Here is an 18,318-nt window from a genome sequence, read left to right on the forward strand (position 1 = left end):
GTCAACTACTAATCTGTCCAGAGCACTGGTGTAAACCTTCAAAGGGCACACAAGCTAGACGTGGACCTCCAGTAAATCATTATTCTATTGCTAAAATTATGATGGAGGAGAGCCTTGAACCTGTGCAATTCTACGGCTATGGTTTGCGGCGGCCTATTGAAGATGGTAGTGTGTGATAATAAAAAAATGCACCAAGATGACTAATGGCGTTACAACACATTATCATTTACTGCACAAATTGAGAACGCCTTTTACATGTTGAATTGTCCAGTTTCTGCTGCCCAGAAAATGTATTCACATAGTAATTTCTATGTGTAGACAGATACATACACGCCCATGGCTAAATTGACACAAAAGGAAGCTAAAAATAATAATATGCTGTAATAATAATAATATACAACATAACAACCTCAAGGTATCAATAAAAACAACAATAAATATTGTTTTGAATAAAAAAAAACAACAGAAATGGAAATTAATTAAAAGTACTATAAGAATCATAAGCCGACCTTGATGGTTGCTAGGCAACGTGACTCTATTACACAAACCAGCTCAATAATCTTACAACTGTATAATTTACGATAAACCTTGATCAAGTGAAAAGCAATTTAATAAAAGCTAGAACATGTGAGCTGCACATAATTACAATTATTCTCAATTAAATATCTCATTCAACAGCTTAATGCACGTTTTGTGACATTTGTTGTCATGAATGAATTCTTCTAAATGGTCATGCGTAATTTAAAATAAAGTACTGTTATACTATTCTTATATGAACAATGATGCTAATAACTCGCCTGGTTGTGGGGACTAGCCTATTGACTACCAAGGAAAATACAGACCAGACAACTAAACTGACATAGGTCAGCTCAAGGCGTGTGTTATTGGGAGAGCTGACCGTATTACTAAGCTAGTCTACTAATTACAGGGTGGATCCAGGATTTTTTAAACAGGGGAGTAATAATATTACAGTCAAATATAGATATCAAAAAGTAGTTGACAATTTCATTTTAGTATTCAAAGGGTGAGCATGCACACGGTAAACCTGAATTTAATCATCAAAACAATTTGTAAAGGTTGTATCATTGCACGTACATATGCACGTTAAACAAAACATTACACACATTAAAAAATCTGTCGTGGACAGAAGAATTTGTGCCGTATTTAGCAGCACTGACATGAGGCTTAGGGGGGAAGAATGTTGTTGAAAAGGTGTAACACCAAGTCCTCATCACCATGGCGCTATATAAATCTCCACCATTTTTAGAAATTTTTTTCAGAAGATACAGTGCTACAAACTGATTTATTTAAATACTATTGTATAATTTTTATAAATATTATTCTATAAATTTGATAAATATTATTGCATAATTTTACATCACACTATTATATTTCACTCTCACTTTCATTGTATATTCTTTCTTTCACTAGTTGCTAGCATAATATCAATATGGTTAATAGCAGATGTTTTAATATAATTATGTATTCAATCAGTTTTTCAATTGATAACGTCAATGTGTGTACTGAATATACAATGCAGTTATTTTAGGTATACACTGCATAGTAAGCGCAGATAGGTGTAAATAATGGATGGTTAAAAAATGAAAGTATCAAAAGTAGGCTCACAACCGTGAATGATCAACTGCTTTAGTTTGCCATAGTCTAGTATAGCATTCCTGGAAATAAGTCCAAAAACAATCAATTTCGTACAAAATCTAGTTGTTTAGGCATTTTTTGTGAGAGTACACTATATTAGTAATAAATACTGTCTTAAGTAGAAATTTATTTGAGTTTAATTTGTGCTGTACTAATCCAAAAACAATTTATTTCAGTTATCTGCAAAGTTAACTTTTGCCTATAGATATAACCATCATTACTGTACACACAATGAAGAAACTATGTATGTACTTGTACTGTATGTAGTATAATTACCATCAGTTTTTCCTATATACAGTAAGCATAAAAAGGCTAGTCACATACTATGATGCATTGATAGCATGAGTTGCATTTTTAATCGGTAAAATTGTGGCTAGCTAGCTTTACCAGGATGTTGAAATCAAAGATATATTTCTTTTATATACAAATTGAGTAGGTATGAGCCTCCCTTGCACATTTTCTCTGTTATTGTACTGTACTTGATCGACGGTCATATTTTATGTTACGCTACCTTGTGTTTTTATATATTTATTTTTCTGGTTTAAAGTGTTTTCATAGTTCTTGAGATGATCCTCACTCAATTTTCATAGTATGAACAAATTTACCTGTGTAGTTTTTTTATTAGTCAAATAAATGTGAGAGATTACCCAAGAATTTATATACAAAATAAAAGCTATTTTGACTTGAAAAACCTAATTGTTAAGCTCTGTCTACACTATCAAATTTTATGTGCCCATATATGGACATGATGATGTCATATCACCACCATATTTGGGTATATCACTACCATATTTGGTCACATCACACTTTTTTTATAGTGTAGACAGAGCTTTATAATGTCTATTAACAATCAATACAGCTTCCTGCTTGAGGTTTTCAAAGACGAGTTTGAAAGGAAAACAGAAATAGTCATGCGGTTTGAAGTTGATATTACGCTGAATTGACCAATTTAAGACTTGTACAAAAATCATTAATGACACAGTGAAAGATTCTAGGGCTTGTCAACAATTTTGTTGAAAAATATATACAAAAGAAATCCTTAAGAAATAGTCAGTGTTTTCCCGAAGCAGGTTTTGCCAGCAAGATTTGCTGGACTAAATTGCTCCAACCAGTATTAAAAATGGTGTAAACAAAAATATGTAAGAATATAAATAAACACATATCTACTGTAAATAAATAAATAAATAACTAAAAACTAAATCAAATTGATTAACATAGTAAAAAAAACAACAGTTGGGGCAATAAGACATGTAGTCTTACTATTTAGGAACCCTTAAATGTTGCCAATGCCCCCTTTTATTTCAAAATCGTTGATTTGCCACTTTTCAGTAACATTGCACTTAAAGTTTAAGAAAGCCATTCATGAATCTAGGAGCTAGAAAAAGAGGGAATCAGCCACATCTCTATAAATCAATGAAAACAATTATGATCAGGAGTACTGTAGGCCTAAATGAAATATAATGTTTATAACTTTTGGCTCTTATTGCAAACCACAGTAAACATTTTATCCACCCATCAAAACTAAGTATAAAGATGAGCTTACCAAATACAGGAGTAGTCCTACCTACAACAAGATTCCAAGTTTTTATTCTATATCCATGACTTTCTCTCACAGGAATTTTGTCAAATACAAAGCTTTTGTGCTTACTTTTTTATTAGCAATTCTTTCTATCACTGAATATAAGGTATTAATAGTATTTTGAATTAAATATATGCACTTGCTTCTTTACAATACTATTAACTGAAGTAGAAAGAGCTTTAAATCTTTTATTTGTAGTCATTTTCAAGCACTGTGTTGCAACTGATTAAACAAACACTATCGTATTAAATACCACAACAAAAAATTGTGATCATCATTGGAATTCGGGTTATTATAGAAGTTTGGTTTTCTTACTAAACAATACTTTTTCTAATAATAGGAAACAGTAGATTAACTTGAAAAAGTAAACGATTGAATGCACATTAAAATACAAATAATTGTGACAGAAAGATTATTAAAATTTTGAGAAATACCAACAAGAGGTCTTGCATCATTAAAATTTGGTTAAATACAAAGGTTTTGTATCTATTATTTCATTTATCAATAAATAGATATAGCAATAATAGAAGATTTACTTTAGTAAAAAAAATAAAACCTCAATGAAATACATGAACAAATTCTAAATCTAATCCATTGTTTGAAAGTTTACATGGTATTAAAGGAATGCTAGCGGTAACCACATTATATGTAATTGAATAAAGAACATCATCTACATCATTTTAAAATCAATAATTGTATAAAAAACCATGAAATGTTATTATTATTAACATTAATCTTAGGATAAATTGTCAAGGGCATTGAATTACCCCCATAGTTGAGCATACTGATAAATCCTAGCTATAAGGCACTAAACAATTATCCTATAGTACCCATCACAGTAACTATTACAAAACAAAAATGTTAATACACAGTGAAAAACACTTAAAAAGAGGTCTTACATAGCAAATTAATAGGACACATGATACAGTTCACTGAGCAGACATAAGGGGGGTAATGTGGCTGGTAATGCATTACAGCATGGGAATTAACGACAGCCAAGGGCAATAAGGCAACAAGGGAAAAGTGAGATCATAAGGTTAAACAGGGTTACAACATGTCTGTCTGACCATGTCTGACTGGCTATAGAAAATACAAGGGGAAATCAACAAATTGAATGCAATGAGATCACTTATGAAGATAAAAGAAAAGTTACTAACTAAGGGAATGAACAAATTTTGATCAAGATGGACATGGCTATTTTTTTGTTTTATTCAATTGAGTAAAGATAAAGAAGCATTTTACACATATGTTTGCCATCAATAATACACAAATTAGTATTACGATAATGTCATTTAATCAGGCAACTTGGAAAAAAATGTTATATTCGCAGTTGATTACAATACTTGAGAATTGGACTTTGAAATCTGAGACTATCTGGTATCATAATCTAATAGGAAATCATTGAAATACAGAATTTTATACTATATAATATATATATTAAATACCATCACAAAAAAGTGTAAACTGCTATGACAATTACAATTATATTATTCTTCTTGCTCCTTTCCATAAACATGACTGTTGATTAAATGTAACAAGTGTACCATATTGTAGATTGAACAAAATCAATTATTCCTAAATACTAATGCAACAGGTGGCAAGAAAGAAAAGGTGAATTGATCTAATATGTAATCTTTTAAAACATGATTTCAATGATAAAAAACTAAAATGTTCACTAATATTTTAAAAATAAAATGCAGTAAAATTTGTCTATTCAGGGGACACTTTCCCATGAAATGAATGAGGTGCCATATGTATTAACAATACAACCAACCCCTATTCAGGGGACACCCCTCTAAAAATGGACAATGTTTTATGAAATGAGGGAAAAATATGTTTTCACACTGCAGCCAATGTCTATTCAGGGGACACTTTGTGGGTCCCAAATAGGGATTCTAATAGGGGTTTTAATGTAGCATATGTTATATACACATTTGATATGTACTGTACTTCCTTTAAATTATGTATTGGATTCATGATATTTATCTACAACGGAAGGAGAATAGCTAGACTTCCTGCAATAAATTTGAACACACTCATTAAGATGTTTGGAAAATGGTTTCAGACCATCTACAGTATGCAGTGAGTAATGATTATCATTCCATGGGTTTATCACAAACAAACTGATATTTGGATATAATTTCACTATTTCAACATTTCTAGTTAATTTTAACTCTACCAGTCCATGGACGATAACTCTATGACCAGTCATACCCCTGTATAATTTTATCAGCAATGAATAGCAAATTCTAGCATATTTATCTGGGTTATGGTTACAAAAAGGTTCCAGAAAGATTGCAATACCTACCTAGTGTCAATACCTACTGTATACCTAAATTCTACACAAACATAAAATGTAAACAATTATTTGAATGCTAAACCGAAACGAATTCTTAATGAAAACCAAGACATCAAAATACTGTTAATGTTGTGCAACTTACATTATTAGTGGACGGAAGTAGTTTGCGTCTCTTTGGCGTAGTCATCTTTGAAATTCTATTCTAAACATCTACAAAACAACTTGTTAAATTGACCATTTCATAATAACTGATATTCAAGTTTAATCTTTGTTGGTAATATTCTTCCAGTGAGCAAACATTTCTGTGACAACAGATTTCTTATCAAAGTCCAGGGCACATATTGAACTATGTACACAACGCGATATGTTGAGCAACAATTGTGATAATGTAACTGATGAACAGTCGAAAATAGACCAAAACACGTACACACAAATCAAGGTGTTTATTTAAATGTCATAAGGCACTGAAAAAATCCACTGAAACAGCTGCTAATAATCAACATAGAATATTCCAAAAATAATATTGAGGAAATGGTAGAAGACGTATCTATAAATAAAGCATCTCATCTATTTCTACTTCCACCTAAATACTGTAGTACTATGACACACACAGCAGATGAGCGTTAAATACTGCTACACTACACAAACAAGTGGAGAATCCCACTATGCTTTGAATCTGTGAGGTCATTAAGATTATGCAAATCAAGTGAGTGATGACACATCCTGTTCTCTCATTGGCTGATAATTGTTCTGGTGTTTTGAATGGGTATTTAATTGTTGTTCATTTAGCTCAATCAAGCATTTAAGTACGGGTGACACATGTGTACACATTTGTATTGTATTATTATGATTTTATATTGATTAAGTCAAAAGTGTGAAATTTCCAGAAGTGTAAAAAGTAATACTTAATTTTGGTTGTCATTAATTATTATCAATTTGTTATTAATATTAATGTTATAAATGTTATAGTTAACATAGTAGCATTGTAATGTGGTTGTTAATAAATATTGTTTGTAGTTTAAGAGAACGCACCTTCATGTTACAAAAGTGTATGTTTAATAAATGATTGTTATTTTTAAATTTAAAAAAATCTGAATACTGTACTACCATTTTATGGACTAAAATATAACTAAAAGCAATCGGTCTTATTCCTCATTCATTGCAATTTAATTTTGAACATCTAGATGTGCTATTTTACTTTAAAATAGCAACTTTAAAAAATAGTATCTATCCACTTAAAACTGATCGGTGCTAATTATTTATACTTTTGCCAAATAAATCACCTTTTAACACAAAATATTAAAAATACAGTAATTTGGTTTACATAATGACACTTTGTATCAAAGAATGCAGTTGGTACTAATAATGGCCTTTTCAGAGTTTGTTCTATATATCGTATTTATTATTATATATTGTATTTAAAAATAAGGACTGAAAAGCTATTATGGTAAAAAAAAAAACATGAATAAAATATTACTAGTACTGTATATTCATTCATTAATTAAATTCATTTGGAGTATTTGCTTAGAACTATCTATGCATACTGTACAGGTATATTATAAATTAATAAATGAATTATTAATCAACTCAATTAGAACCTCCTCATTTAATCAACCATGTTAAACAGTAATTCTCAAATAAAAGGTCCTATTTTGAACATCTCTTTCAAAATATTCTGCCGTTTATAGCAAAAATAAAGAAATGTCCTATAAAACATTTTCATATGTAATGGCTTCTCTTTTATTAAACGGAAATTGTATTCTTTTATTGATTGCACAAAATAGGAAATACTAGGAAATTAAAATCAAACTAGTTGCCATTAATGTAATATTCATACTATATGTGTCGGCTTAGAGTTGTGTAACAGGAGAAGTTATTGTATATTATTGAATATATGAATATTAGTGGGTTTTTATTTTTAAGAAATATTATTTTTTAAATGCTTAAAAAAATAATAACCGTCTTCTGATAAATTGTATACATTTATGGCTAAAAAGGACAGCTTTCGTGTTATGAATCTGTCAGGGGCAGAACCTACTTTACTTACTTAAAAATAATAATTCAAAAGCCTACCTGTTGTAGTTCGGCTTGCTGCTGCAGCATCTCCACATTAAAGCATGCCTCCTCAGGTGATAACAAGAAACTTGATGCAGCCTGGTTCTTTTCCATCCAATCTTGCATCACTTTGTATTCCTGCACGAGTCGCTCAGCATCGCGATTAGCACACAAGTTACCTTGTTTATCGTTTAAGTCTTGTTTCAATCTCTCCAGTTTATCTCGGAGCTCTGCTTCTTGCTCCAGTAACTGGTGACCAAGAGGGATGTCTTCTACAGCAAGGGTGTCTTCGATGAAGGACTGGATGTCATCCAATTTCTGTAGCTTTCGACTAACTTCCAACAAACGATTCTATAATTTCATAAACATAATTAATTAGTCAAAGATAACATTTGTGCAATCAAAATGAAATATAATAAATAATATTCAAATTTAGTCCAGAAGTTACAAACATGTCATAGCATACCATGGGTTGCTTTCAATATAGCATAGTCTTTAGATCAAGGCTATATTGTATGGCTATGTCTTGATAATACCTGTATTGTTAATATTTTTAAGCACATATTATTAGCCCAGTCATGCCTAATCATGGACCTCTAATTTATAGGTCCATGGCTACCTGCTACACATTTTTTCACACTAAGTACTAACATCTATTTATACAACTAATTGTGTTATCCAAATTGTAATACTCACCTAAACTAAAATATATCACGAAAAGTAAATGTTACAATACTGAATAAAACATATTAACAAGCACTGCATAAAATGAAAGGGTATCCCCTGAGAATCTACAACAGTTTATTCTATTGAAATACAAATAGGATTTTAGCATTCATTCATTATTCATATTCTACTGGTATTCAATAGATTAATTGTTAAAAATTCCATCATTTGTTTAGTAAGCTAGCTATTGTTAAGAGTGATCAGGTCATCTGCTCTGCTATCATCCTTTTCAATTTGTTTTTTCTAAAGATTTAATACTATTTATTATAATAAACAGTTTATGACTAGCTTGTTCATTTATACAATCCACTCTCCCAATACCAGATTCTCTGAAAATCAGAAAGTCTCCCAAGACCAGATTATGTTATGGTCCCAACTTCTTTTTAAACTATTAGAATTACCAGAATTTCTGGACAAATTAGACCACCCGAAACATGTCCAGAATATGGGGAGTTGAAAGAGTTGCTATCCAATTGAATTTGAACCATACCATGAAAACTCCAGTGGTCTAATGGTTAGGACATCTGCATATCAAGCAGAAGGTTCCAGGTCTGAATCTCATTTGGTGTTACTATCTATGTAACCTATCCTAACAATTTAATGTATATTGTATCAGTTATTTTATATTTTTGTATAGATAGTAAGTCAAAATCTAAAATAGATTAATATAGTATATTTCACATCTCTCACCCACATACACAATTGTAATTTAAGACACCAGAAAAATTCTATAAATTTGCTAAACTGGTCCCAAAACTTTATTGAATTAAAGGAAAATTATAAACTTTTCAGTAGATATGTGTTCTTTTTCTGCTGCAACCTTGAATAAGCCATTGTACTTAATATATACACTTAATTAAGTACTGTATATACCTAGCTTAGAGCTAAATGACGGCTTGGCACGCAACAGGCATTTAGCAAATCACCGCTTACAGCAATCATGTTTTTATTCTATATTTCTCATTAATCGTATATGGCTAAGTAGTGATTTTACTTCAAAACTCCCTTTCATATCAAATAGAAATACATTGAGTTCTGGTGTAATAAAGTACTTTCATCAATGCATTTGTCATACTGAAAATGAAGGAGTTGAAATGATAGGTCTGAGATAAACACATGCTATCATATACAGTAATCACTCAAAATGGGCGGAAAGCTATTCTCATAAAAAAAATAAAAATAGCTTAACTGAAATGTTCATAATTGAAATCAAGAGGAAGAGACAAATTTTTGACAGACTAGTATTACAAATTAGTTCTCTCTGGTTTAACAAATCCTGGATCCATCACTATTTCCATTTTTCCAGATTATTGGTAGACATATAGTATTCTGTTTGGGGCATTGAGGTTTATAGATTTGATGTTCATATTTTGTCCTTGTAGATCTTTCTGTTGCAAAAATATTTTAGTATTTCTAATTTGTCTTTTCTTTACACACCCAATCTTCTTAATCTTGATCTTGTTAATTTAAAATAGTACTTATATTTGGTAAATTACATTATTTACATAACTTAACTTAAAACTTGACTTAAAATCAATATATTACTATTATAGAGGGCTCCCTTTGAAATTCTGTATAAAAACTGCTTAGGCAAATTGTTGGTAGAAATGAATTCATGTTAACAAAAAATAATCTATGGCAGTGTAATTTATTTAAAGTACAAGCTTAATTTTGTTACATTGTATATTTATGCATTTACGGTAATTTTGATTGTATTGGTGAGGATCTGGTGCTAAATGTAGTATACGGACACATGAAAATACATAGAAAATTACTGTTTGTTTTATATGCTGTGTCCTGTTTCTCAATACTAACTATTAGCTCTGTCTACACTACCAAAAATTGAAATGTGCCCATATATGGACATGATGATGTCATATTACTATCATATTTGGGCACATAGTGTAGACAGAGCTTAAGATACTTTCATCCTTACCTGGTTTTTGATGATTTCCTCCTGTATTCCAGATATATCTGGTTCAAGCTCCTCTACTTCCTCTTCATCATTTTCAACATCAAGAGTGGTATTCAATTCTGATATCCAGTCATCAACATCTTGCAAGTCAGCTTGACACTCCTCTAGTTTACTAACATTCTCCTCATGTTCCTGATGCCTTGTCTACACAATAAATAAACAAAATATTTGTTATCAATACTTAAAGATAAACTATAAACTAGAACCAGAAAATTCCAAATTCACACCCCAAAACTAATAAATAAGTAGTAAATTAAACTCCTCTTGTTGAGAAACTCCTTCCAGTTGACTTCAGAGTCTAGAAATTATAAATATATGTATAATGTAAAAGTAAGAAGGCTGACCTGATTGATGAATTGTGCAACTGTTTACAATTTTGATAATTCAATTCTATTCAAACACAACCTACTGTCTTAGCATAAAAGGGTATATACAGTAACAAAAAAACAATTCCAATTTCCAAAGGAAAACAAATATAAAGGAACTTGTTTCTTACCTCTGCATCGTAGCAAAGATCTTTAGCATTCTGCTTAAGTCTTCCAACCTTCTCTTGCAGAAGATCCAATGACGAAAGCATTGCTTCTCTGCTATTGACATCGCCAGGTAACAAGATACGCTCTCCTTTGTCATGTACTGTATCAATAGCCTTTTTGATGTCTTCCAATTCATCCAGAAGAATCTAGTAAAAGAGATTAATAAACGAAAATGATGATACTCATGTCACACTATCAATTAATTAATACCAATTATAATACCTAAAAAAAGAAATCAAAAAAGTAATTGGCAAATTAAAAAGACTTGCTTGTAATAACAGCGCTCTTGAGATCTTAATTCGCTATACAAAATGATCTATTGTAACTGATTATATAGTGGATAAATGGGATCCAAATAAATGGATTAGTAGATGTATACTTGTGACGTAATATCTTGTATTTATTCATACTGTCTTTACAGTATTCTCCACTGATCCCTCATCAACACAACCACGCACAATGTCTCTCTATCAACGCCCTTTATAGGAGAGTGACTTCTATTTAAAGGGTTACATTAAGATGTGAATGGAGGATGGCGGCATTCTAACACCGATAGGCAGCTCAGGCTTGAGGAAACACTCACCTTAACATGTTCAATCTTCTTGGGAAGATCATCAAGCTGTTCAATTGCTTTAAGGCTGGCTTCTGCTCTCTCCATATCATTGCTGACCTGTGACAATGCATCTTGGTACTCTATCTGACGTTTCAATGCATCTTTCAGTTGCCGTTGCTTCTCTTGCATCTAAAAATGATAACATATGGAAGACATTAAATAGACAGAAAAAGTTTAAATTTGAAAGTAATGAGTTGAAAAGAAACTGAGGCAATCATGTGGTTAATAGACAGACAGTAGAAAGTAGATCAGCTGATTTAAATTTCCTCATATTGCCACCGAAAAGCACTTCTACTACAGTATATAACTTTTGCAGGCATTCATTATATAAAAAATTGAATAAACCTCACTTTGTTCTGAAGATGAATCCATGATTTGTTAAGGTCTTCAACTTTCTTGTCATCATCAGCATCCATAAAAGAGAGTGCTAATGGCTTGGGTACCTCATCAAGATGCAGACCACTTGGAAGACTGACAGCTTTTACTGGACTCACATGTGAACCAATTGCAACTCTTGAACGTGGTGAAAGAACAAAAGAAAATGCATCTGGATCATGTGCAGACCTTGGTGATGAAGCAGAGTGCCAAGAAGAATGGGATTGACTGCGTGGAGGTGTTCCTTGGTTGCTGATTGGTTGTCTAGATGGAGGTAATGCTTGTGACATTGGGTAACTATCGATGAAGATTGGGGCATGGATATGACTTGTTCCATTTACTGCAGGTTTTTCATTCAGGTTCAAATCAGGAATATCATTCTCATGTGGATGATGGTCTTGTACAGGTGGATTACGCCATTTGACACGATTACCTGAACCTTGTCTTCCTGATGGAGCCTTTTCTAATGAAACTCCATCAACCTCATCAAAAAGATCTCCAATAGGAGCTTCAACTGGAGATACACATGTTCTGCTAACCCTTTCATCAATACCAGGATGTTGTGGTTTTTCATTGATGTCAGAATAATTTGGAATCAAATTGGAGTCAATTTCAAGATTCTTTAATTCCTCTTGCAGATCACACAGAGGTACATTCTCTTGAGGATCTAAAACTGGGGAAAGTTTTTGAAGCACTGCCATATCATTAGAGTTAAACAACTTCGGTGTTGTTTCCCCACCGACTGGTGATGGTGGGGGTGTTGGCGCATCTGGAAAGTTCAAAGCTATTGGCTTACTCTGGACATTTTGTTTTGAAATTTCATTTTCATTTATCATTTCCTCTTCTAAGGGAACAGTCACTGGTGGTACTCTACTCACTGGATTAAGGTCCACAATTAAAGGCTTCCAAATATGGACCTCTTCCTTTGGAACCAAAATCTCAAGAGCATTGTCAGTTTCATCTGGGACTTTCTTAATTTGCAATGCGCGATGAATTAGTCCAAGAGCAGAAAGTTCTGGTGATGCCCCAACTGGACTTTCCTCATCCCTCTCATCTCCAGAGTGTTCTGGTTGGGGACTTCCAGTTGGGGTGTAGAATCCAGGTGAGGATACACCACTGGCTGATGATGGCAATGAAATGGCATCACTTGATCCAGATAATTTACCATCAATATCATCCCCAGGAAGAGAATTTACAAAACGTCTACTGTGACCTGACAGAAGCAATTCTGGTAGTGTCTTGATGGATGTAAAACCAGGCAGTTTGTCTGATATGCCATCAGTTGTCCAACGTGTCATGTTAAGTGGTGAGAATTCTTCAGAAGGAAACTCTGCAGAGCTTCCAAGCCCACTTTCAAAGGCATCCTCCTCAGTCAGATTTCTCTTATGCTTCTTTTGAGGGTCTACAAGCTCTCTTGCAACAGCCTCCAAGCATACTGTACCTTCCTCTTCCAGATCTTCAAACGGTAATCTAGGTTTAGAAGCAAGACAAAAGGTATATTCTTCTTTTTCTCTTGGTCTTTCCATTGTATCTTCAACTTTTGATTTTTTTACGATCTCTGATGGAATTGGAGTAGAATGGGATATTGGTTTAGGAGTCGGTTCTAATTTTTCTTTAGCTTTCCTGCGAGCTTCTTGTCGCTGATTAGCTTTCTGCTGTAACTCCTCCTTCTTTGTCTTAATATCATGAATTCCAATCTCAAATGACTGTAATTCTGAAGACAATGCCTAAAGAAATCAAAGAATAGTGAAGATTTGTATAATTATGATATTATTAAATTAAAGCTAATGGGTATACCTCTGTCTAAACAGCATTCATAATTAATAAAATATGTAATTCAGTTTTTAAAGGTGTTTGTATGTGGAGTATGAGGCCAAGATTTGTTATCCTTGCGAAAACAAATTTGTAGGAATTTTTTCAGCACATAGGTGGATTCCAAATTTGAAAAAAAAAACACAAAAGCTTTTCATTTTAAAGTTTAAACCCTGCCTGAACCACTGCTGCACATGAGTCAGGTTAAGAAATATGTGTTTAATCAACAGAAAGTTCTTGGATAAAATAAAATGTGTATAGTAGACTCCTTGAAAATTAAATAATTTCTAATTCCATAATTTGATTTGTATAATTGACAAATTATGTCAGATCAAATATCAATCAGTGCACTCACATCATGTTGACTCAGTTGATGTTCTAAGCCTGGAATGTCATCAGCAGTAATTGGTGTAGACACAACTAGTTCCTCAGCTTCCAACAGCTTTCTGGATAACTGGTCAAGATGGGCTACAAAGCTGTCCTGCAGAGCAGCAAAAATAGACTAATTTAATGACAGACATAAATGCAAATTGATTACATTTTTTAGTACATTTATTTGAAATTCCAACTGTTAAAATTGTAAGGAATTGTAAGAGAATATCACATGAAACGCAGACATTTTTCTTAAAGTATCGTGCAGCTACCACCAAATGACTCCAATTTACTTATCCATGATATAGGTTAAGATGGACCAGAACACCCCTTTCTGGATAATAAGCTGAGTTCTTTACAGTGCAGACAAGCCAGAATAAGACATTCAGTTTAAAGTCCTTATACTAGAACTATGGTGGAGGAGAGACTTACATTTTTGCTGATTTGTATGGCTATATATTGCAATGCCACCATTAATAGTGCACAATGGAAGGGATAGAAATCCAAGTTATTATTCAGATTTAATATTCCGATGCAACTTATTCAATAATCTAATTTACCTGATGTTGTATGGAACTTTCTAAGATGTCTCGATTATCCTGAGTTATTTCTTCAATCTTGTCTAAATCTTCCACCATGTTAGAAAGTTCTGGATCCAAGGATCTGTCTGATCCAATTAGTTGCTGCTTCTTCTCTTGCAGTTCTTTTAGCTTCTCTTTTAATTCAGCCATCTCAGTAACAACAACCTTGGATATAAAATAAAAATAAATTTAAAAGCAAATATTAGAGCAATGAGATCAAGTATATGTTTAATGCAATTTAAATAAATTTGCATAAAAGTTGGTTAATATTCACCTGTGTATGTTCAAGTTGTTCATTCAAGTTCTTCTCATCTGTCTCAGGATCCATCAGCTTTTCTTTTAATTCCTCCAATTTCTTCTCCAGATCTTGTGCTCGTTGTTTGTAATCGTTCCAATCGTTGGCCAACCTCTTCAGAGCTTCCAAGCGCTGAGTGGCAGACATCTCCAGTTCTGTTGATTCTTCATTCATCTCAATAGCCTTCTCAACAAGTGGTGCTGAGTTGCAGACCGTTGCTAGTTTCCCTGCAGCAGTATTCATTGTCTCTAGGTTTTTGTGAATTGCAGGTGATGTAGCAACAACATCCTAAATAAATTAATATTAAGAAAACAATTAATGCTAAGTCTTTAGTTATTATTATTCATTACCTAAGCATATTGGCAAGGATTTTCTATAATCACTGTTTTAAATAGGTTAAAATCTGTTCAAAAGAAATGCACATACTGTACACAAGTTGCTCTCAAGCAAGTCTTATTTAACAAGTCTTTAGGATCAAGTTTTCGTAAGAAAAAAATCATGACAACTGATTAACCCAGCTCTAGGATAATTTAATATATCATAGGCATTTCAACTGTACTGTATTTTAAATTAGGCCTACTATACTTATTTATGATGCATATGATGCTTATTTTGTTGTATTTATTTGTATATGTTATTGTATATTTATGTCTGCTCAATCTTACAATGTATTCATTTCATATCTTCTTAATTCAGAGAAAATTAAAAAAATTATGAATCTTCAGAACAATATCCATTATTGTATTACTAAATATAATACCAAAAACTGTTGATATAAGCCTATGTTATTGTTTTACAATAAACCATTCAACCATTGAAATAAACAAACAAATGTCAACATGTTTAATAACACATGTGTACAAACTTATGATCATGACCTTTGTTTTCAATTTCCTGTGACCTCATTAAGATTTAAATCAAGGTCAAAGTTATTTGTTGAATAAAATGTGATGGTAGTTGGTGTAAAATACATACAATATTTGTAGTTGTAAAGTTGTAGAGTTGTAAAATAACTCCCTGATATTATCTATACAAACATGGCAAGCAACTATGCATAGTCATGCACAGTACAGAATAAATGTAACTTTTTATCAATTTGGAGTATTTTACACTCTACAATAAGCAGTGATAACAATTAATGACAATGAAAATAAATTACAGTTAAAAATTCATATTTGCACAAAATCTGATTTAATTTACTGTACTGTAATTATGTTAAAACACTAGTATTAAACTGTGGAGGTGATATTTGTTGACATTGACCCTTTCAGTTTCTACAGCAAGAACTTGCTGCAAATACTGGGAAATTGCAGATGCACATTTATTACATTGCTTGTTACTATACCAAGAGAGATAGTAAAATAGGTTACCTTATGCACATATAGTTGATCAGTGACATCATCTAGGTTATCGGTAATTAGCTCACTAGTTACTATTGGCTGACTGTTCTCGATCCAGTCCTCAACATTACGCAATGCATCTTGGTAAGCATCCCATACTTCTACAGCCTCTGACAACCTTTCTCCCTTTTTGGATGAGTCATGTTTAAGTTCAGACAGTTTCTGTTGAAGTGAGTTCACCACGGCTATGACTTGTTCTTTTTCTTCTCCACTCTCTGTCTGGTCGCTGATTTGCTGAGCCTGACTTTGGATAGCTTCCAGGATTGAGCTCAGGCTTAGAATGTCATGATGAATACCCTTGTAGAAGGTAGAAATATAAACAAGGTTTACTACAACATGCAGTGATGCATAGGAAATACACAGTTAAAACTGATCCAATTAAGGAACTCCCGCCACAGGAAGTTATACACTTGCCTGTTCCATTATAAACAGAGGGGTGTTTGATTCTTTAAAATGGGTTACTTCAGTTTAAATACTACACCACTGTTGCCATGTTTAGTTTACAATAAATTAAACATTTAAAAAAAATAAAAGAAATATATTTTTATTTTAATTATTAAATGAATAAATTGTAATATAAGTAATATAATATATTTCTGTTATATTATACACTATACTTATATATAATTATATTAATTAAATCCACTAATTTCAATGAAGAAACTTCATCTTCAGTTACTTAAAATTGAAATTAGATTATTCATTATTGTTTGATTCATAATTGGAATGAGATGATAAAAAAATTATAATAATTAATAGATTTATAAATAATAATTACAGTAGGACCTCACTGTGAAAAGAAGCGGGAGAAATATAATTCTAACAATAAAGGGTACACTTTGCTGTGTCCTAAAGATGACCTGTACTACTGTAATTGAATTTCATCAATTTTTTATATACCTATTCATTTAATTTACTAATAATTGTGAAACAGGAAAAATACATTACTCTGGAAGTAGTCTCATTGGGTAATAGAAAAAATAAATAAATGCATATAATATGATATTGCTACAGTTTAATTGCTTTGGTGATAGGGTGATTGGAGTATTTTACAAAATGTCCATTTCTTTGGGGAATTCTATATACTTCATTAGTTGTGGAAGGAAATGAGATAATAAATAGTAGGAAGGAAGAATACAAACATATATAATGTGGAATTGTACCAGAGGGAAATATACTTTATTTTAATATACAATCTCTTGGAGACAAAACCCTTCTAAAATATTTATTCTTTATGACACAAAATGACAGTAGAACTCATGTTTTTGAGACACCTTGGCGAGAGTTGTGCTCGACAGTATTAACCATAGTGTTAGAGAATATATTTCCTCTTATACGCTTCACGGGAAAGTATCCCTTAAATTAGGGGTGTCCCAAAGGGGTTCTACTAATAGGTAATTTTTTATTTTTATGTTCCAGATTTGATAAATTAAAAAATATATATTTTAAAACAGAGACACTAATAAAATTAACACTACCTCTTGAGCTACAATTCCTTCTGGTACTGTATCAACTGGCTCTTGCATTTTGTCTACTGTGGTATTTAGCTGATCTTCCAATTTCTCCAGCTGATCATGGAAGCTCTTCCTCAACTCTTTAGCACCATCAAGACTATCCTCATTCTCTTGCAGTTGTTGGGTTACATCATTTATCAAGCATCTTAACCTGCAGATTTCTGCGGTGATCTCAGTCGGAGGATCTGTATGGTACGCCACATATTTCCTCTCTTGACCACTCTCAATTCGATCTAGTTCACTGGATTTCTTGCTAAGTCCTTCTTGAATTTTCTACAGAGTTTAAATTATGATAACAATTAAGTAGCTGACGCAAGATAATTTTAAACAAATTCATATCTACTGCAAAGATGACCAACTATTTGAATCACCCTCGGGAAGCTGTTCGGGGGAGTAATAAAGTATCAAAATGACCTGAATTGTTCTGGGATTTTAAAACTGTCACATAGATTGGGAGTAATAGGATAACATGATAGGGCTTTGTACTGGGAAGGTTTTAAATGGAGTGAGATAGGGGCGGTTATTTTTTCTAG

At 32.2% G+C, this 18,318-nt stretch overlaps 2 protein-coding genes across 9 annotated transcripts in view; one reads left to right on the top strand and one right to left on the bottom strand.

The window, feature by feature from the left end:
• The window catches only part of LOC144852137 (nesprin-1-like), a 156,642-nt gene that overhangs the window by 53,104 nt on the left and 85,220 nt on the right, over window positions 1-18,318 (bottom strand). For all 8 annotated transcript variants that reach the window (XM_078709861.1, XM_078709865.1, XM_078709864.1 and 5 more), the window contains 10 exons: window positions 17,750-18,058; window positions 16,242-16,568; window positions 14,851-15,159; window positions 14,556-14,741; window positions 13,979-14,104; window positions 11,787-13,538; window positions 11,407-11,565; window positions 10,787-10,969; window positions 10,252-10,434; window positions 7,608-7,940 (listed from right to left, as the gene is read on the bottom strand). In XM_078709861.1, the coding sequence (XP_078565987.1) occupies window positions 7,608-7,940; window positions 10,252-10,434; window positions 10,787-10,969; window positions 11,407-11,565; window positions 11,787-13,538; window positions 13,979-14,104; window positions 14,556-14,741; window positions 14,851-15,159; window positions 16,242-16,568; window positions 17,750-18,058 (3,867 nt within the window). The remainder of the gene's footprint in view (window positions 1-7,607; window positions 7,941-10,251; window positions 10,435-10,786; window positions 10,970-11,406; window positions 11,566-11,786; window positions 13,539-13,978; window positions 14,105-14,555; window positions 14,742-14,850; window positions 15,160-16,241; window positions 16,569-17,749; window positions 18,059-18,318) is intronic.
• Window positions 1-18,318, top strand: part of LOC144852166 (uncharacterized) — a 133,219-nt gene that overhangs the window by 19,684 nt on the left and 95,217 nt on the right. The window lies entirely within an intron of this gene.

This window comes from Antedon bifida, chromosome 9, assembly GCF_963402885.1.
Source record: "Antedon bifida chromosome 9, ecAntBifi1.1, whole genome shotgun sequence".
NCBI classification, from domain to species: Eukaryota; Metazoa; Echinodermata; class Crinoidea; order Comatulida; family Antedonidae; genus Antedon; species Antedon bifida.